Source organism: Furipterus horrens, unplaced genomic scaffold, assembly GCF_987537825.1.
Source record: "Furipterus horrens unplaced genomic scaffold, mFurHor1.1.pri manual_scaffold_7, whole genome shotgun sequence".
Lineage (NCBI taxonomy): Eukaryota > Metazoa > Chordata > Mammalia > Chiroptera > Furipteridae > Furipterus > Furipterus horrens.
The window spans coordinates 136,535,883-136,556,453 of NW_028327177.1; the positions used below are offsets into that span (position 1 = coordinate 136,535,883).

At 49.8% G+C, this 20,571-nt stretch overlaps 1 protein-coding gene across 4 annotated transcripts; it reads left to right on the forward strand.

Moving 5' to 3' along the window:
• The first annotated feature begins 7,938 nt into the window (after positions 1-7,938).
• ACKR2 (atypical chemokine receptor 2) lies at positions 7,939-19,043 on the forward strand. Of its 4 annotated transcripts, XM_090284602.1 has the most exons (3): positions 7,939-8,233; positions 10,287-10,373; positions 17,244-19,043. In XM_090284602.1, the coding sequence occupies exon 3, from the start codon at positions 17,273-17,275 to the stop codon at positions 18,521-18,523; it is 1,251 nt and encodes a 416-aa protein (XP_090140728.1). In that variant the 5' UTR covers positions 7,939-8,233; positions 10,287-10,373; positions 17,244-17,272; the 3' UTR covers positions 18,524-19,043. The 4 variants fall into 4 exon arrangements, with proteins under 4 accessions (XP_090140728.1, XP_090140727.1, XP_090140729.1 ...); XM_090284601.1 differs by lacking the exon at positions 10,287-10,373; XM_090284603.1 differs by lacking the exons at positions 7,939-8,233; positions 10,287-10,373 and adding an exon at positions 11,546-11,775.
• Positions 19,044-20,571: the final 1,528 nt, after the last annotated feature.

Sequence of the window (20,571 nt, forward strand, 5' to 3'; positions counted from 1 at the left end):
ATGGCTGCTCACCTCCATGAGAACAACAACCAGGCAGTCTGTGCTCCTGATGGATGAGCAGCGCCGCCCGTGAAGCATCCGACTTGAATCAGATCAAACGTCCAACTTCCAATTTCCAGGAAATGCAGAGGGTGGAGAAGTGTGTCAACACCAAGGATGCATTCAGCATGGTCCACACTGTGAGAACTGTCCAGACAGGATGAACAACCAGTTTCTTCAATAAATATAAAAAGATAGAGGTGAGGAGGGAACCAATAGATTTTTAAAGATTTAAAAAATACACCAGCCACTCACCGTGTGTGGAGCCTATTTGGATCCTGATTCGAACAAAGAAACCACAGGGAAAAATTTATGAGGTCAGTGACTGAATATTTGAGGGTATTAGGAATTAGTGTTAACTTTTTAAATTGTGACCATGGTCAAAGCTCTTATCAAGAAAATGATAAAGTTTAATGTAGTGGCACCTCTTTGTAGGTACTCTAACTATCTTAAATGTTTAGACCTTTTGACACAACAATTTCAGTTCTGGGACTCTAACAAAAATTTTACAACAACTATAAAAGATGTATTTGTAATATAACATTATTTCTAATAATAAAACCCCATAAATAACTTAAAAAATAAAGGCACATACTGAAATATTTACAGATTACATGATAGAATTCCTGGTGTTTGCTTCAAAATAATGTAGAAAGGGGTGGGTGTGCGGGAGTGTGGGTGAGGAAGGCTGGCCACTGGTTGAGAATTGTTGAAGCTGGATGACGGACACAGAAGAGTTCATTATACTGTTCTGGTACCTGGGGGCGGGGCAGGTGTGTACAAATTTCCACAATGAACAACTTAACAGAAGCACAAAACCTATCTGGTGAGGAGAGGGAAACATCTGGATTTGGAAGGGAAGTGCAGTCGGACAACTGGCCAGGGGTCGAGGGCCGGAGTTGGGGGCGTCAGGCCACCAGGGCTGGGGACAGACTTCTGGGGAGGGCCTCCTGGATCGACAGATAGGGTGAATTGGTGAAGGAGTGGTCAGGCAGGGTTTCCAGTTCTAAACTGTTGACTGATCGTCAGCGCTTCAGTTCGAAAGTGTTGAAAAGAAAATCATTTTGGCAGAATGAAACCGCTACAGGACGCTGGCGGCTCAGCCTGTCCGCACCTCCCGCCCCCGCCCAGGCTCAGCTGTGAACAGCGCCAAAGATGCGCAAACGGTCTAAGCAAAGCCAGGGAACACGGGTGGGCGCGAGTAAGACTCAGCTGTGCTCACACCAGGAAGACGGTTTGCAAACTGGGAGCATGCAAACCAAAACGTGGAACGGAGCTCAAGGGTAGGTTGTTACAAAGCTGCTTATATAATGAGAAAGCAGTGCCCCTTTATTCTTTATAGCCATTGGTTGTAATATGAGAATTTTTAAAAATTAAAAAATTTTTATTTTCAGAGAAGGGGAGAGAGAGAGAAAGAGAGGGAGCGAAGCATTGATCTGGGAGAGAGACACAGATTGTCTGCCTCTCGCACACTCCCAACCGGGGACCTGGCCTCCAGCCCAGTCCTGTGCCCCGACTGGGAATCGAACCTGTGACCCTTTGGCTCTCAGGCCGGCACTCAATCCACTGAGCTTCACCAGCCAGGGCTAGAACTTTCTTAAATAATAGAAACTTGGTCAGTGGTTACCTCTTACCAACCTTGGGAAACAATTCAAGTTTCGCTCATGATTTTTCATGAGCAAGAAATGACCAAGGCCGAAGTTAGTCTTGCAAAATAAACTAAATTAAGCTTTGCTGGAATGACTAAACTGGTTTGTCTGCTCATGGAGTTTTCAAGGCTGATTTTTATTTTTATTTTTTTACCAGCCCGTTTCCAAAGCCCCATACAATGTTGTCTCCTTTGCTCGGTAACCGAGGGTATTCCTAGTTGCAGCTTTTTGCCTTCCCTGATGTTGGGCTGACTGGGCCTCCTGGCTTCCAGTCATTTATTCCCAGAAGCGCAGGCAGCAGTCCTCAAGGACAAAGTTCCAGAGCCGGCAACAGGGCATCAGGGCTGATGGAGTGTGGGCATCATCAAGTCCAACCCTCTGTAACCACCCTACAGACAAGGAAACCGAGCCCCGTGAAGCCCCCGGGGAGAGAGTCTTTGTGTACAAAAAGACAAGTCCTTGAGAACAGTAAGTAACCTGGGAAGTCTTTCTACACAGAAGCATGTCTTCATTCAAAAGATTTTTATGGAGTGTTTACTGCTTGTCAAGTGCTGGCTGGGCTACACTGTGAGGGGTCCTCAGATGAGTAAGAAAAAATTATTTTCCTGGAATAGCTAACCAGGTCTGCATTGGAGGGGCTGGTAAGAAGGAAGAAACGAAGAATTAAACACCTGGCTGCTGTGGCTCAGAGGATTGAGCATCGGCCTGCGAGCCAAGTGTCGCTGGTTCAATCCCCAGTCAGGGCACGTGACTAGGTTGCACGTCAGGTCCCCAGTTGGGGGTGTGTGAGAGGCAACCGCACAGTGATGTTTCTCTCCCTCTCTTTCTCCTTTCTCCTCTCTCTAAAAACAGATAAATAAAATAAAATAAAGTAACCTTGTTAAAAAATTAAAAAAAAAAGAAAAAAGAATTAAACAGAGTGTTCACATACATTGTGGCCAAGGCAGCAGTAGGGTGGGAGTCGGAAAGCCCAGGAGGCCCCTATGAATGGTGTTTCTGGGCAAGTGGCTTTCCGCCTCTGAGCCTTTGGCGACCCTGCCTACAAAACGAGTGTGATAACTTCAGCTTGGCCTGACCCACAGAGAAAACATCTGGAGAATGTCCCCATGAATATTCGCATGTCATTTATGGTTGAAGGTTTCTGGCAAATGAATGAACATATTGATTTCAAACACATATGTTTGTACCAAGGCAAGGAACTGGTAAGTGGTGGAAAGGTTGCATCCCCTGCCCCAACACCTTAGCAGAAAGAAGCCCCCTCCCAAGGCCCTGAGCACAGGACCCCGGGCACAGGTGCAGAAGGAGAGACAGCACGTGGGGGTGGGGAGGGCTGGCAGGGGCCAGCCAGTGGGGTGACGCAGGGAGAGGACACAGGCAGCAAGAGGAGCAGTACTGGCTTCCTGGGGTGCCGTTATAAAGCCCGATGGGAGGAAGCTGGTCTGAGATTCCGGCATGACATCTAATCCAAGGGAGTAAACGTGGCCGCTAGCAGAACTGTCAAATTCGAGAGCAAGTTTGTGGTTTAGAAATTCCGATTTTAAGGGATGAACCAGACTGACCCTCTTGAGGGCTTAGCCCAGAATGGGGTGCCCTTTGCCCAAGGAAGACGAATGGAGAGGAGACAAAGAGTGAGGTAGAGGATGAGTCGGGAGCCAACGGGGCTCTTCCACCAGAAAGCCAGTTTGCCAGGTGCTGGCTGGGCTCCGTCAGCAAGCCGACCGGATTGCTGTTTCCTGCTTTGTTGGGTAGAGGATGCTGGAAACTCCAGCAGCCCCTCCACCTCACCTGCACGGAATCCCTGCTGGTTTTTACAGCCAGATGTTGTGGGGACTCTTCCTCTCAGCCCTGATGGTCCAGGCTGGGGTCCTGAGACCCCTTCGCTCCTCAGGGTGGACCTTCACAGCCAAGAAATCCCTCCTGATTCTTAACTGCCACACGTGGGTATGGAGTTAGCCCATCACATCTCCACCCGTCCTGCCAGTCTCCACATGGCTGCTTCTTTGCAGCCTTAGTTACCAGAGTTTTCTGTTCAGCTACTCATCAGGTGGCCCTCAGTGCAGTTACTCTGTAATTTAGCTGTAATTTTGATGTGGTCGTGGGAGGAGGTGAGCATCATTGACCTATTCTGCCGTCTTCCTTGCACACCCTAAAGACAGCAAAGGAGATGAGTTCGGAGGCTTCTCCTGTAAGTCCCCCGACTCCCGGACTAGTTTCTCTTGCTGCTGTGTGCTGCTATCTCTGCTTTCTTACAGTAAAATCCCAACTAGTAAATACTCATTTAAAAAGAATGATGGAAATAGATAATCACCATTTGGCAAATAGTGTCATCAGCAGATGTTGCCCTCGGGGCTGGTGGGAAGCAGCCGGCACTGTCCCTTGCGTGGAGAACACTTCCTCTGCGTGAAAGAATTGGGCCAAGTGCTGCCCAGCTGCCCGCCACTTGGGCTTCTCGGCAATTCCCTCTGCAGCAGGGGCCGGGTCTGGCCCGGGGTGGGTGTGTGGAGCGCAGGAGGACTGACCGGAGAGCAGCGGGGTGACCAGGGCCTACCTGGCCAGGCTCAGCCCTTCCTGGAACTCCCTGCCCCTGGAGCCTTCACCGACTTCCTCTGACTGGAACCTGCCCAGTTCCAGCAAAAAGGCCCAGCCCTTGCTGGGAAGATGTCTGGCTCTGCATTGCCCCCACAACCTGCCCTGTGTACCAGGGAATAGGTGTGCGAGGAGCGGTGGCTGCAGATTCAGCTTCCCAGGAAACAGATGGGTTGAAGTTACAAAAGAGGATGAGACAACTTGAATAGCAAAAAAAAATAAGGATGATAATGGAATAAAATTAATACCCATGAGTCCACACTGATATAAATGAATGAATAAGTAAATAGGGAGAAGGGTCAACTTTTTCTTACAGTAAAATTCCAATTAATAAATGTAGAAGGAATGTTGGAAATAGATAGTCACCATTTGGCCAATACCACGGTACTAGTTGTCAGGAAGTATCATCAACAGATGCTAAAATTAGTAAAAATATGATAAGTAAGATGTTTGCATAGTTTCGAATTACCTCCCCACAAGAGGCTTAGTCATTACTAATGAATAAATATAATTTTACAGTGGAAAATCCTGGCAACAGACAGACACCACTTTACCAAGTAGATCAAAGTTAACATTGTCACTCCTGTTAACATTGTCACTCCTGAGCCATACCGAAATTGTGTGCCTCTGGCATGATGTACTGAGGACACAGCATCACTTCTGGGGAGTCCCTGCCTGAATGCACAACCTCGATCTAATTATGAAGAAGCATCAGACCAAAATTTAAGGACATTCTACAGTTCTCTTCAAAACTGTCATCGTTATGAAAGACAAAGCAAGGCTGAGGGACTGTGTCATAGGGTGGACAGAGTCAGGAGCTACTACAACCAAATGCAACATGAGAGTCTGCTTTAGGTCCTGGACCAGAGAAAGGACATAAGTAGGACAGTTGGTGACATTTAAATAAGGTCTATAGGATAGTGAATCATTGTGTCAATGTTAATTTCCTGGCTTAGAGTATTGTACTGGGAGTTGTAAGCTGGCTGACAGGTGGGCAGAAATTACGTGCACTATTTTTTTGCAAGTCTAAAAATTAGTTTGGAATAGAAGTTTAAAAAGGGAGAGAGGGTATGAGGCAAGAGCCCAGGTTCTAGAACTTAACTGTTCTCCAGGATGGAACCAGGACTGTGGATTTTGTTGGGCAGCTTCCTGGGCCTTATTCTCCCTATTGGTGACTAGCGTTTGAACGAGAGACTTGCAGACCCACCCACTTCGAAGGTTCCCCTCCTCCCCTCTGTTGGAGTGAGAACCCATCAGAGGCTTGGTATCCATTCTAGGTGGCCTGTGGATCCCAGGGAAAGGCAAATGTCTAGGTGCCTGTGCACCTCTCTGGGAACATGCAGCTTTCACCACGCCTGTCTGAGGAAGGCACCAACATCACCACCAATATGGTCTGAAAACCAAGGCTCAGAGAGGTAAAGCCACCATCTCTAGGTGACACAGAAGGTACACACAGAGCCAGATTCAAGCCCCACTCTGTGTACCCCAATGCCAGTGCCTGTAACTACCTGGTATTATTCGATTACTGCTCAGTTCAGGGAGAGGCAATGGGCATTCACCAAGCACCTGCTGTGTGTCAGGTGAAGGTGGCTGAGACATTGACCGTGGACCCCAGAAGCTGTCCTGGCGGAGAGGTACCCTCATCCTGCCAAATACATAGTGGGTACTGTGTCCCCCACACACATTCATTCCTTCAGGCTCTGCTCCTGCCCAGACCTGAGCTCAGGCTGGGCCAGATATAGTCCTAATCCTGGGAGCTCCTGACCCAGCAGAGGAGCAGACAAGTAATCATGCAGCTAGATATACAGAGATATATGCTGTATTGGGGATGGCAGGGAGAGAAGAACGGGGAAAGAGGGGAAATGGTTTAGAAAGTCTAGGAGATGAGAAGACTGCTGACACACTGTGGGTGAAGCAGGCACTGCACTGCTTGAGGAGAGTTAAAGTTGAAGAAGAGCTGGTACAGGTGGAGGTAGGAGCCTGCTGGGGAGGTGTCAAGGATGAGTGGAGCTGGAGGTTGGGAAGGCTGCCCAGATTGGGTGTTACCCAACTCAAGGGCTTCGCCACTTGGGGTGTTCTGTTCAAGGAGGCAAGGTAGTTTAATTTACTTGCAGCAAATAAAGGAGACAGGATTTATAGCCAAAGCTCTGCCTGGGCAAAGAGAGGCTTAGCTATTCCTTATATACACTATTTGGTCAATTACATGTTGATTTCTTTGCAGTTGGCTGCACTCATCAGACTGAGTTCCTGTCAAGCTCATAGTATTTACAGCTGCATCTGCAAAATAATGTGCTACATTTTAACACTTGGCAAGAATATATTTAGTAAGAACTGCCCAGACTTTGAGACCCTTGTCCTACCTAACAATTCCTGAGACTTGTCACTTCTCATTCTTTGAGGGACTGGAGACAAGTGTCACACTTCTGTAACTGCTTCCTGCTGAACATGGGTGGAGTATGTCTTTGAGTTAGAGGAGTGAAATTCTCTGGCTGCCTGCTTATCAAAGTCTTGGGGTCCCTTAGGTTCTGGAATGCCTTAGAACAGGGGTGTATAAAGAGAGCACTCCTCTTAAGAGGAGACATGTGTCATAAGAGGCAAGGCAGAAATGGGGGAAAAAACAAAAGGGACCCAAGACTCTGCCTCTCAAACACACAAAGATACCAGAAATGGAGAAATGGGAAGGTGCTGTCATATTTGAATCTTCTTCTCGTGTGATGCAGGACACCGAGCCATAATTTTTATTCAGGAATCACTTATGGAGCTGCTAGGTCTATCCAGGACTTTGAAGGACAGGTAGGATCTGGGCAGGAAGTGACTATGTAGAAAGGGTGAGCTCAGTGGTTTAAACAGCAATCCCAAAGGGGGAAGAGGTACCAGCTATGACCGTTCTACACAATGTCCAGTCGGTGTCCCCTGGTTTCTCAGGCACGGTGATGCTTGTCATGTGGCTGAGTGAAGAGCTGCACCCCATAGGGCACCTTAACCTGGGGAGGGAGGACAGCTCAGGAGGAAGTCCAGACACAACCCTCTGCACCCGCTCTTTTGGGACAGTGCACCATAGAAGAGCCCCCTGTGATGGCAGGAGGCACTCCGGGAGTTACAAACGTGTGTGTGTGTGTGTGCACGCACACACACACAAAGGAGGAGGATAAGGCCGAGCCCACAAGGCCACGTTGTTCAGGCCCACACAGCACAAGGCCCTCTAGGATCAGACATTCTGTTGAGCCAGCTGCACAGCTTCAGCTAAGAGACCAAAGCCCTTCCAAAAATCGGCGTACAGGGCGGAAGTACCACTCACTTGCAATCTCTCAAACCCACTGCCAAGGAGGCGCTGGGATGAGCTTTGAGAGGGGGCAGGTCACCAGGTCTGTGTAACCCACAGGTTCCGTCCTTCACAGAATGTGGCTCCTCCACCCCCTGTCCCCAGTTTGGAACTGCTGGGGATCTTCCAGAGAGGTGTGGTTCGCGATACATGTTTTCCAAATTAGACTATTTGAGGGGGGTGGATGTTCCTTCCGGGGAAGGTTGAGGGGACTGTCATTTGAGCTTGACTCATTTTTTAATTTTTTTATTTATTGATTTTAAAGAGAGAGAGGAAGGAAGAGATGGAGGGAGAGAGAAACATTTACTGTAAGTGCCCTGACCAGGGAATCAAAACTGCAACCTAGGATTATAGGGATGACACGCTAACCAACTGAGCTGCCCGGCCAGGGCCAAGCTTGCCTTATCTTCAGTGAGAGAAATAGCTTGTGGCTGTGCAGCAAGGTGGGGCCAGGGCAGGCACAAAGGGGTGCCTTTCAGCCTTCAGTCAGGATGTATAAAGGATGTCATCCGGGGAGGGGAAGAGCTTAGGAAGAAGAGCACACCCTCTGCACTTCCCTGAGGAAGGAGGACCCGGACGCTGCTGCTCTCCTCCTGGGCACTGGGTGGACATTCCCAGGCAAGTGGATCTGGCTCGGGTACGTTCTGGCCACTTTCAGAGTGGGGTGGGCCCTGCCCAGGGGCCACAGGGAGAGACTGAATCCAGTGGCCTGGAACATGGGGGAATGTATGGGGAGAGGGAGGTGTCAACGGGTCACTGTGGAGCTTTCTCTCGAGGGCAACTGTTGGAGCAATTGCCCCAGCAGCTGGGGAGTCTAGTGGTCTGCTGGCCCTTTCCCCTGCTCTGAGAATCTGCTTTGTGGATTCTGAAGATCCCTGAGAGCTGGTATAAGATGTGGCCGGGTTACCTCCGGGCATTTGGTTTCCTCTTTGGACCTCTGTTTCTCCAGTTGTACTATGACCGGGACAGATAAGATGGTCTTTAAGGGTCCCCCTCCCAAGGCTAAAGATCCCCAGCTCTGTGATCTTCTGCATACGTCCACAATCTTTCCTTGTGCTTTCCATCCTTTCATGACTGCCCCCCCCCCAAGTTCTCAGCCTCTCCTTCTACCCCAAACAGTCCCAGGATTCCCCCGTATCCATGCCAGACTGAGCCAAGTGTCATTTTTAGGGCCTGGAAGGGAAACCAATAGTTATTGACCATGTACTCATTTCTTATAAAAACTCCATGAAGGAGGCATTTTATAGGTGAGAAAACTAAGGCTCAGAGAGCTTAAGTAATTTTCCCAAGGTTACTCAGCCGTTAAGAAGTGGACCATCTATGCTCTCTATTCTTCCATGCTGTACCATGATGCTGAGTGTACCACCCTCCCTGAAGCTGTTGGTTGTTTCATTTTGAGCCAGCATAACGCTGGAATACAAATGGAAGGAGCTTCAGAGGTAGAATTTCAGGCAACAGTGACAGAGGCTAAAAAGCAAGAACAATTTGGGAAAGATGTGAAAATCTCAGTTTCTTTTGCTGCTGGAGCTCCTTGAAGAGTCAGGCTCTAAAACTGCTTAGTTTTTATTTACTGAAATCAGCTTTGGGAGGAGGGGTTGCCTTGTGATGATTTACGACTGTCACAAACATCTGCATTTCCTGATAAGAGCCAGGAAAGTACTGAGTAATGTGAGGTCCCAGGGAGTGTAGGGAGCAGGAGGACCTCCCATCTTCCAGGGAGCGGGAGGTGCATGTTAATCAAGGAGACAGACTCCTGCCCTGCTGGAGACTGGGCAAGGCCACTCTCATCCAGCAAGACTCTGATTCTACACCTCTCCGGAGGTTTAGGGCAGCAGACAGGGCTCTGAGCATGAAAACAAAACATGATATGCCCAAATGGTCCCCATGGTTATTCTGGGATGAGGGTGAGTGGGAAGGGAGTGTAGGATTATGGGGTGTTTTTTTAGCCTCTCTTCTATTTTTTTCTTGTATTTGCATATTTTACATTGAGCATATGTTGCTATTGTGATCAGGAAAAATACATGTTAAAAAGGGAAAGAGAAAGAAAGTGTGTATTCAGTGGTCCAGGACTCGGTCAGTGGCCAGGGCTCTAGGGTCAACTCTGCCTAGCTTGTGGTGGGGCTCTGGGCTTCTTGTGGAACCAGGGAAGTGACACCTACTGCCTCTTCACAAGGGAGCCAGGAAAACTGGCAAGGACTGGGATGTACAAGAACACCAGGGAGTACAGAGCCCCATATAAATTTCAGGACTACTTACTGTTGTTCTCCTTGTGCGTTTTACATCGTACTGAATCCAATGCAGCGATCCACATGGTGGACCATGCAGAGAGCAGCTGTCATCCTGTGAGTCTAAGGAAAGGGCTCAGCCTCATGGTGTGGTTCAGGATACAGGCTCTGGAGCCAGCTGTAGGAACTTGATTTCCAGTCTTGAATCTACTTGCTGTGTGTCCTTGGGCACATGACTCCCCCTCTCTGAGCCTCATTTCCTTGTTTGTAAAATAGGAATAATAGTGCTGGTCCCATAAGGCTGTAATGAGCAGTAAGAACATTAATACACACAGATTTGGAAGACAGGACCACAGCTGACTTCTTTCTTTATTTTTTTCTTAATTTATTGATTTGAGAGAGAGAGATTTGTTGTTCCACTTATTTATGCATTCATTGTTTGCTTCTTGTATGTGCGCTGACCAGGGATCGAACCCACAACCTTGGTGTATCAGACGACGATCTAACCAACTGAGCTAACTGGCCGGGGCCGCTTGTTATTTCCTTTGAGAGGTAATGTAACTTAGTGTTTAAGAGCATGGACTCTGGCTTTCAGTTCATGCCTCTACTGCTCACTCTGTGACGCTGGGCCAGTTCCCTAACCTCTCCGTGCCTGTGTCCTCAGCTGTAAGATAGGGCTAATAATAGTGTGTAACCTCCACAAGCTCCCTGGCTGTATTTGTTTCATGGGTGAGAAAAGAGGCTGGCGGAAGTCAGGGGCTCCAGGACGGAAGTCCTGACTGTGAAGCATGGACCCCGCTCTGCCCCCAGTTGGTCATTCACGAGTTCTCTCCCTGCGGCCATTCCTGTGGCACTGGACTTCTTCCCTCTTATCTTCTCACGTGGCTGTCAGTTCCTTTTCCTGTTTTCCATTCACACACCATCAGCCTCCCCACCAGCCTTCTCTCTCGTCCTAAACGATAGCAGCCTGGTCTCCTGTCACTCCGGCATTGCTAGTCCCCATCCTTCACCCCTATTTTTTAACGAGTTAGCCCAGACTCTGGGCCTGGTTTCAAATCTCAGCTCTGCTGCTTACTAGCTGTGTGGCCTTGGAGAAGTTCCTTAGCCTCTCTGCGGCTATTTCCTCCCATGTAAAAGGGAGATAGGAACAGTACCTGCCTTGGAGTGTCATTGCAAGGGTGACATGAACTGATGCTTGGAAAGTCCTAAGAACAGAGCCGGGCCACAGTCAGCGCCATGTAAGGGGTGGGCATTATTATTGATGTTGTTGTCACTTACACAGTAGAGTTCAATATCTGGTGTTTTTCCAATCCCGGAAGGAGGAAAATAGAGATCCCAACACTGTCACCAGTCCCCGCAAAGGCAGGTTTTCTGCCACACGTACCCCAGCACCAGAGCGCTCTCTGTCACAGACTCCGGCCAGCAGTGTCCACAGCTTTGCGGATGAGACAGAACAAATTCACAAAGACTATGGATCCTGTGGAGAAAAGGGACAGAGGGACCACTCTCTAGATGAGGGAGGCGGCGACCCTTGCCTAAACAGGCTTTTGTTCCTTTCTCCTCGGGTTACATCCAAGAAAGTCATAAATTATCATACTAAAGATGCTTTAAATGGTTACTGCTTACCGATAAAAGAAGAGAATGTTGTGCGTGCAAGGGAATGATAAGGCTGGGTGAGCTGACCACATCTTGTCCTTGAAACAGCTCAGAATAGACCTGGAGAAGTTACTTCAAGGTTAGACGCTAAACATCTGTTGTTCTCAGCTCAGGGTGAGAGAGTTTTAGCAAAAGCAAGCTTTCAAACAGCCTAGACACAATGCAGGCCTGGTTCCCACGGGAAAGCCGATCTGCGGGCGTCGTTCCTGTCGTGTTCCGAACCAGCGCTGAGCTACATTCGCCACTGCCACACGGACCGGTCCCCTCTAGCTCTCTGCAGCCAGACGCTGTGGTCAGTGTGAGTTACTTCGCAAATCCTGCCTCAGCTTTTCAGCCACAGGCAGGCGGGGAGTGCCTGATGGGAATCCCAGAGGTACAGGTAGAGGTGGGCTGGTGTTCAGGCCTTGGGACTCCATTCCGCCTATTTTCCTGAGTGGCAGGGGGGCCTGAAGGAAGGAGTTGGGGTGGCCACAGGGCACATTCCATGACACTGGTCCAGGGAGGCTGAGTGAGCTGGAAGTGGCATTTGAACATGACTCAAGTCATGACTCAATCGGGGGCTCTGGGCGGTCACCCTGCACGGTCACGGGCTCCCAAGGCTGCTGGGGCAGAGCTGGCTCAGGCTGAGAAAACAACCTTCAGGAGGGTCTTGGCTCAGCTGCGTCCCGGGTACCAGCGGGGGAGGCAGAAAACCAAGGGAAAAGGAGGCAAAGGAGGGAGGAAGAGGTGGCTGTGCAGCCAAATTCCATGACTGTTTGATGAGTGCATCTCGGATGCCAGCCCCCTGCTGGTGCGTGCCAGCTCTGGGAGATGCCAGTCCATCACAGGGAGCCAGCGAACCCTTAAAAGGCGACTCTGCTGCCAGGAGGTCGATGCCGAAGCCGACAAGTGACCCTCTGTGAGTGCTTGGGGGACTGAGGCAGGGCTTGCACTGGGCCAGTGGCCCCGGCAGGCTTCCGGGAAGGGAGGGTTCAGGTTACATTTTAAAGGGTATGAGTTTTAAATTGTAAGGACGCCAGCACAAACGAGTTTCACTAGATGTGATCTCAAATGTTATTCTTGGTTTTATATTTTGAAAGCTGGTGTGGCCTTTTAGGGTCACGTTCGATATTGTTTATTTGCTCACTGGACTCAGCTGCACTGTGGCCAGGACTCTTTGCATGGGTGTGCTGAGGACACCTGAGAGGGGACCTACAGGTGACCCTGTCCTCAAGAGCTCTTGGCTCAGGAGAAGGGCAGCTGTGGGAGAGGAAATGTGGTAGGAGACAGAGAGGGTTTGGTCCACCTCCCTGGGGTCCTGGAAAGGTTTGTGCTTGTACGGGTTTAATGACCAGCTCTCAGTGGTTGCGGGCGGGGTGTGTGTGTGGGGGGGTACGGGGCACACACAGGAGAGAGGGGAAGCTCCAATTTGTAGCATATGCCATGGTGTAAATGTTCCCACCGTGGCCAATTGCAAGCTGCCAGCTTACCGTCACTGAATGCAGGATTGGTTAATTCCGTGAGTGTTGGCCAAACACCTCCCAGGCAGTGCGCAGTTGGCTCTCACAAGCCTGTCGGAACCGGCTCCAGGTCATGACCGATTTTGAATCTTCTCTGCCACTCGTTGCTGAGGCCAGAAGTCCCACTCTCAGAGGCTCATCCTTCAAATCCAAGTTTGGTCCATGTTGAAAGGGGAGCTGGGAAGGAAGGGTCACCAGATCTACCTTGTATTGTTCGGGCCATCTGATTCTGGGCCCATCATTGGCTGATGCAAAGTTGTGGACAATGGAGCGTCACCTCTCTAAGGGTCAAGTTTCCTCATCTGGAAAATGGGGAGCATAACAGTACTACTCCCCAGAACCATGGTGAGGATTCAGTGAGAAGTTGCAGTGCGTGTGCGGCTCACAGGAAGAGCTCGGCTGCCATGGCTGCCTTCCTGTCTGGATGGATGTAGCATTATCCTGTCTCTTGTGGTCTCGACTGAGACTTCTCTGAGAGGCCTTGAGATCCCCGGGAGGAGACTTGACTCTCTTGTCAGAGATTCTGGCCAAGTCAAAGCTGGAGCCAGCCCAGGCCAGCAGCGTCCGGAAGCCATCAAGAGAATGATGTTGTTGCATACAGACAAGCTGTGGTTTGCCTCTATTCCTTTGGCTTCCTTGGAGGGCTCAGCTGACCTTGCCCTTGCTATCCCTCCTTTTTAAAGCCTCCCTCTCCAGCCTGTCTATAGTTCTCTGGAGTCCCCCAAAGTTCCACTACAGAGCTTCGTCTGAGATTGCCTTACTGCTTGCTAATTCATACTCGGATGCAAATAACTGACACCTCCTTTCATCCCTCTTTAGGTGTTGCCGGATAAACTAAATGGATTCGGGCAATTTTCAGGCAATTAGAAAAAGTGAAAACAAGAAGAGGAAAAACCAGAATGGGGCTGGGGGGACAGTTCAGGGTGGGGTAACAGAGACCTAAAGGGCAGGCAGGAACACGGGGCTTGTGGCTCGGTCCAGCCACTGACTGCTCGCTGTGTGCTTTGTACAAGGTGTTCCCCTTCTCTGAGTCTTAGTTCCCCCACATGTGAGTTGAAGGAAGTGGACACAATGTACTCTTACTCCCTCAGTCTGAGATTCCTTAGTATATTACCTATTGCCACTGTCTCAGACACCATGAAATCAGTGGCTTCAAACAACACAGATTTCTTACCTTAAAGTTCTAGAGGCCAGAGGTCTGCAGTGGGTCAGCAGGGCTGCATCCCTCCAGAGGCTCGGGAAATGTCTGTGCCCTGCCTCTTTCTGCCCTGAGAGAATCATCGTCTTTACCTGCATCATTCTAACTTCTGGCTCTGTTGTCACATCTTCCCTGATTCAGATGCTCCCACCTCCTTCCTAGAAAGACCCTCGTGCTTCCATCGGATAATCTAGGAGACCCTCCCCGTCCCAAGGTCCTTAACTTAATCACGCCTGTGAAGCCCCTGTTGACACATAGGTGACACGTTCGCAGGTTGCGGGGATGAGGTTGTGGACATCTTTGGGAGGCCGATACCTGTGGACCGTAGGGAGGCTGCATTTTGCAAGAAGGCTCAGTAAAGCCTTTGGGGGCGTCTATGGTGGCATCTACAGAGGCTGTCCTGGCCAGCCAAGACCTCCTGAACCCAAATACACCTCTCTCAGATGGCCCCTTTTGGTAAGCTGGCGAGGTCAGACAGAGGCCAAGGGTGAGATGGGACTGGGGACAAGACACGGTTCCTGGGGTCTGAAGACCCAGGATTCTGCTGCAGCTCAGCCAGCGAGTTCCCATGTGATTGTGGGAAAGTTGCTTTGCCCCTGAGTGAAAAGGTGCTGCCAGTCTCTGCCTGGTTTGCCTCGTTGGACTGCTGCAGTGGGCATGAGGGTGCCTGGTCAGCTCCCATGTGTGTGCGGGGGTGTGGTTGCTGGTGTTGATGAAAGTGATGGGAGGGGCCGGTGGCCTCAGTCCCAGAGTGAAAGACAGGCAGGCCCAGAGAGGGAAGGGAACAGAGTGTTCTAGGTGCTGTGGCCCAACCCAGGGCCTGCTGACCCCGGTATCTAGCTTTGAGCAAAGCAATCATCAGAGTTGGTCGTTTGTTAAAGCAAAAGCCAAGGACTCTGAGAAACATGTCAGGATCAAGCCCAGTGCTGACAGACCAGAACAGCTCGTGTCTCATTAGCCACACTCCTGACTAATACGTTTTAATCAGGCCCGAGGGCTGAAGAACACTTTCTCCTTCCAACATCTGCAGCTCACGGACGCCCAGCACAAGCCATGTGTTGAGGGTGTCTCCTTCCTGCTGCCCAGAAAAGGGAGAGGCTCAGGGACAGGAGACACAAGCGGAACCAAAGACCAGGAATGTTCCTGAGGCCAGGCAGGAGCAGAGAAAGCCACCCACTCAGAGCTCCTGGCGTGGCGACAGGGTGCGTGTGTGATTTTTCCTGGACATCTGGCCCAGATGCCATGTGACAGGAGCCCAAGGGTGGAACAAGGAGTAGGAGGACTTTAGGGTTCCCCTGGGAGAGGTCCCGCCTCAACGGAGTTGGATATTGGCGTCAGCTGTGAGGTCACAGTGTCAAGGAAACCAGAAATGTCAACATTTATTTCAAAATTCTACCTGGAAAAAAAAAAAAAAAGACAAAACTTCTATCAGAAAGGACTGGGGAACGTGTTTATAACATCTATGTGAAAAGCTAAAGTTCTTACTATATAAAACCTTCTGTAAAAAGAGAATCCCACCCATTAAAACAAGAAATCATTCACAGAAATACAAATTGGCCTTGAACATATTCAAAATGCAATCTCATTTGAATCAAAGAATGAAAAATAAAATGCAGAGGAGCAGGTGGAGTTGGCTTGTGTTTCTCGGTTGGTGGCCCATTGTCATCCGCAGCCTACAGGTCCCACGCTGTGGCTGCACATGGTTGCCTGCTTGGGCCACGCGTTCCGTTTTCTCTCCTTGTTTCTCCTTCCCCTTTGGTGAACAGTCTCGTGTATTGCACATGATGTCTTTCTCTTCTGGAACACAGAACAGGATTGAACATCATCCTTGGTTCATGACAATCTCTTATCACTGGTTCATGTGAGGCACTCTTTCAAAAGTTACTTTTAATAGTGTAATCAAAGCTTGGGAAACCATTGCCCAAGAGGGAACATGACCGTGGACCATGACCTGCCCCTGTACTATGCCTCTCACTTCTCCTGCCCAAGCAGCTGCCATCTTGAATCCTGTGCCTGTTATTCCCTGGCTTTCCTTTTCATCTCTTTCAGCACCTATTTGTATAGAACATTTGTCTTAATTAAAAGAATATCATGTATATATTTTTGTGGGACTTAGAGATGGTAGACGTATTCCAAAGGCAGTAGGGTGCTGGTAAGGGGAGTGAGGAAGGAATCTGAGATGCCTCCCACATAGACGCAGGAGAGGGAGAGAGGCTGGTGGGAAGGTGATGGACTCAGCTCTGGGTAAAGCAATAATTTAGACTAACATTTATTGAATGCCTGCTATATTCTGGGCACTCTTCGTAGGGCTTGAAGTGCTTCACGTGAATATTTAAGCCTCACAAGAACCCCATGAGTAGGCACTATTATTATTATCGTTTTAAAGATGGGGAAACCAAGGAATGAAAAAGTTCAGTTGTTCTGAGTCTATTGACGTGATAGATCACACCTTTCTGCTGCAAACCTAAAAATTCTGGATAAAATAAAATATCAAATATAAAATAAAACATTGATCTAAAACAATATTTATAACTGAAATACTTTAAATAAGAGCAAGGGAAATTCTCAGGAGATGGAAGTAAAGAAGGCTCAAAGCCAGAGTGGGCACAACAGACATTGATAGATAAAACAAGCCCCACTGAAGAGAAGCTCTCATTTAAAAAAAAAAAAAAAAATCATAAGCTACACAAAGAATAGCTAAAAGCCACACACGGGGCAGAGTATGGAGACACCGTAAATAGGTGAATTGGTAGGCCAAAATACGAAGGACAAATCAGAAAGACAGTACCAGTCTTTTTAAATGATGAGGGAGAAGAGTAAAGAGAAACCATAATGTAAGAAGTGGATGCTATCACAGCACGTGAGGCTAGGTCACTTACCCAGCTGGCATAAATGGTCAGCGATAGACCTGGGCTTCCCACACTCGTGCCCATCCTTGCTGGGCTGCAGGTACTGATGGAGATGTGAGAAGGCTGTTGGACACCCCAGAGCAGGAGGAATTGGGTGTAAAGAGAGGAGGGGATTGCCTGGCTCTACCTGATTTCTCTCACACTACTCTCTGGTCTGCAGAGCTCCAGGACCAGGTGCATCTTCCCGGCATGGCGACCACTCCCTCCCCTCCGCTGCTGCTCACCACCAAGGTCGCCAGTTCTGAGAACAGCAGTTCCTTCTATGACTATGAGTACTACCTGGACCTGGGGGCCTTCATGCTCTGCAGGAAGGATGAGGTGCTGGCCTTCGGCAGAGTCTTCCTGCCGGTCTTCTACAGCCTGGTCTTCGTGCTGGGTCTGGGTGGGAACCTCCTCCTCCTAGTGGTCTTGCTCCGGTACGTGCCTCGCAGGCGGATGACAGAGGTCTATCTGCTGAACCTGGCTATCTCCAACCTCCTGTTTGTGGTGACCCTGCCCTTCTGGATCATCTCCGTGGCCTGGCATTGGGTCTTCGGGAATGTTTTGTGCAAGGTGATAAGCGCTCTCTATACCATCAACCTCTACAGTGGCATCTTCTTCATTAGCTGCATGAGCCTGGGCAAGTACCTGGAGATCGTCCATGCTCAGGCCCAACACAGGCTGAGGACTTGGGCCAAGCGCTGGCTCCTTGCTGTCACGGTGTGGGCTATGGCCCTGGCTGTCTCCATCCCTGATATGATCTTTGTGCAGACTCATGAAAACCCCAAGGGTGTGTGGAACTGCTATCCAGATTTTGGGGGGCACGGGACCTTCTGGAAGCTCCTACTCCGCTTCCAGCAGAACATCCTGGGGTTTCTCATTCCACTCCTCGCCATGATCTTTTTCTACTCCCGCATTGGCTCTGTCCTGGTCAGGCTAAGGCCCCCAGGCAGGGGCCGGGCCCTGAAGATAGCTGTAGCCCTTGTGGTGGCCTTCTTCGTGCTGTGGTTCCCGTACAATGTCACCTTGTTTCTACACTCGCTGATGGACCTGAAAGTCTTCGGGGACTGCAAGGCCAGCAAGTACCTGGATTACGCGCTGCAGGTAACAGAGAGCATCGCCTTCCTTCACTGCTGCTTCACCCCCATCCTCTACGCCTTCTCCGCCCGCTGCTTCTGCCAGTACCTGAAGGCTTCCCTGGCCACTGTGTTTGGACGGCACCAGGCACCTTGCCCTGCCCAGGCCCCGCTGTCCAGCTGTTGTGAGAGCAGCAGCCTCACTGTTCAAGAAGAAATGACCAGCATAAATGACCTTGGGGAGAGGCAGGCTGAGGACTCCCCCAACAAGGGGGATGTGAGGGAAAGTGAAGCCCAAGTGGCCATGCCACAGTCCAGTGGGAGCGGATGGGACCCAGCTCAGTTGGGCATCCACCCAGAGTCTTCTCTGCAAGGGCCTCAGTGACCGTGTTGCTCAGTGGTCACTTCTCAGTTCTCAACCATCAGCAGCATCCGCTCGCTCCTTCCAGGACATCGTACCCCTGAACTGCTGCAATAGTTGCCCAGCGGACCTCCGCTTCCTATCATCGTGTTCTTCTAGCATCTACTGGGTTGGCCAAAAAGTTTGTTTGTTTTTTCCCTTATCATGGCTCTAGTAATGCTTAGTTATCTTCAACTTCATTTGAAACAATTTTGTTAGAATATATAGACAGCTATCATATCAGTGTGCATTAAAAAAAAAAAAAACTTATTAAAATTGATGAATTTTCACCCTGGCTGGGGTGGCTCAGTGGATTGAGTGCTGGCCTGTGAACCAAAGGGTCACTGGTTCATTTCCCAGTCAGGGCACATGCGTGGGTTGTGGGCCAGGTTTCCCAGGTGAGAGAGGCAACTGGTTGATGTATCTCACACATTGATGTTTGTCTCCTGCTCTTTCTCCCTCCCTTCCCATCTCTCTAAAAACAAATAAATAAAAATCTTTACAATTGGTATATTTTTGTGCAGTCAGTTAAATATTGAAGATGGAAGAAAATACGCAACATTTCCAGCAAATTATGCTTTATTATTTCAAGAAAGGTAAAAACGCAAATGAAATGCAAAAAAAGATGTGTGCCGTGTATGGAGAAGATCCCATGACTGATGGAACATGTAAAAAGTGGTTTGCAAAGTTTCTTGTACTACTGACATTTTGGCCAAATAATTCTTTGCTGTGAGGCTGTCTTGCGCATTAGAGGATGTTTAGCAGCAGCCCTGGCCTCTACCCACTAGAAGCCAATAGCGGGAGACAGCTGACGTACTCAAAATATCCAGATCAATACATTTATTGGTGAAAATGGAAACCATGTCTTTTATTTTATGGGGAAAAAATGAACGGACATTTCGGCCAACCCAATACGCAGCACCCAACAGCCAGAGTGATCACAGCATCTTCAGCCTTCACTCCCATTTCCCTCAGAGAAACCCAAGGGCTCCCACCTGCCCGCTGCTCCTGTCCCTCTAGTTCAGCCAGGGAAATATTGTTATTTTCTTTACTATCGCAGCCTTGGTGGTGGCTGCAGGGTCTGGCGGAACTGCCTGGGGAACTGCCTAGGATGAAGGTCAGGCGCAGCTCTGCCTGGGAGCAGGGCTGCCCATCCCCCACCCTGTCATGGTGTGGGCTGTGGCCCTGCCTGTCTCCTGGCTCTTTCCCTGACGTGATCTTTGTACAGGTGCATGAAAACCCCAAGGGTGTGTGGAACTGCTATCCGGATTTTGGGGTGCACGGGGCCTTCTTACTCTGCTTCCAGCAGAACATCCTGGGATTTCTCATTCCACTCCTTGCCATGATTTTTTTCTACTCCTGCATTGGCTCTGTCCTGGTCAGGCTGAGGCCCCCAGGCCGGGGCTGGGCTTTGAAGAGAGCTGTAGCGCTTGTGGCCCAGTGAGAGCATTCAGGGCCACTGCCTGGGAAAATGTCTCTTTTTTTCCCCAGCTGCCTGGGATTCCACCATCGGCAGGTCATCCCTGCTTGCTTTGTTGTAAGCTAGCCTCAGAGAATAGACGTGGTGGGCTTTTCTCTGAGGGAGAAAAATATGGTTCAGAAATGGGAAATTGGGGACAGAACAGCTGGGTCAGGACAGGAAGTGACTGGATGCATCCCTGGGGGTCTCAGTCTTCCCACTGCCTGGAGGCCTCTGCCAAGGAAGGAAAGGTGGCCTTGTGGAGGGTGTCTCCAGCAGTCCCCAGGCAAGGGCGCTGGAACCACAAATGCCAGTGGTGGGAATTGGCCTCTGTGTGCTCACACCAATTCTGGGTGCTCACTGCTTCCTGGGAGGCCTGTTGTTATGGTGGACATCCTTGGCTGCAGGATGGGGCACCTGCACTCGCCCCACACCTGACCCACCAAGGCTTCCCTGGGTCCCAGGCACACCCTCCAACAGATCACAGGCTCCAGGAAGTTTGCTCTCGGTTGACGCCTCTTGGCCCTGACTCAGTGGATTTGGGCCTCCGGCTCACCCCTGCAGCCTGTCCATA

Excerpts from the sequence above, each read along its gene's own strand:
- ACKR2 (XM_090284602.1), top strand. The coding sequence starts at position 17,273 with ATGGCGACCACTCCCTCCCCTCCGCTGCTGCTCACCACCAAGGTCGCC.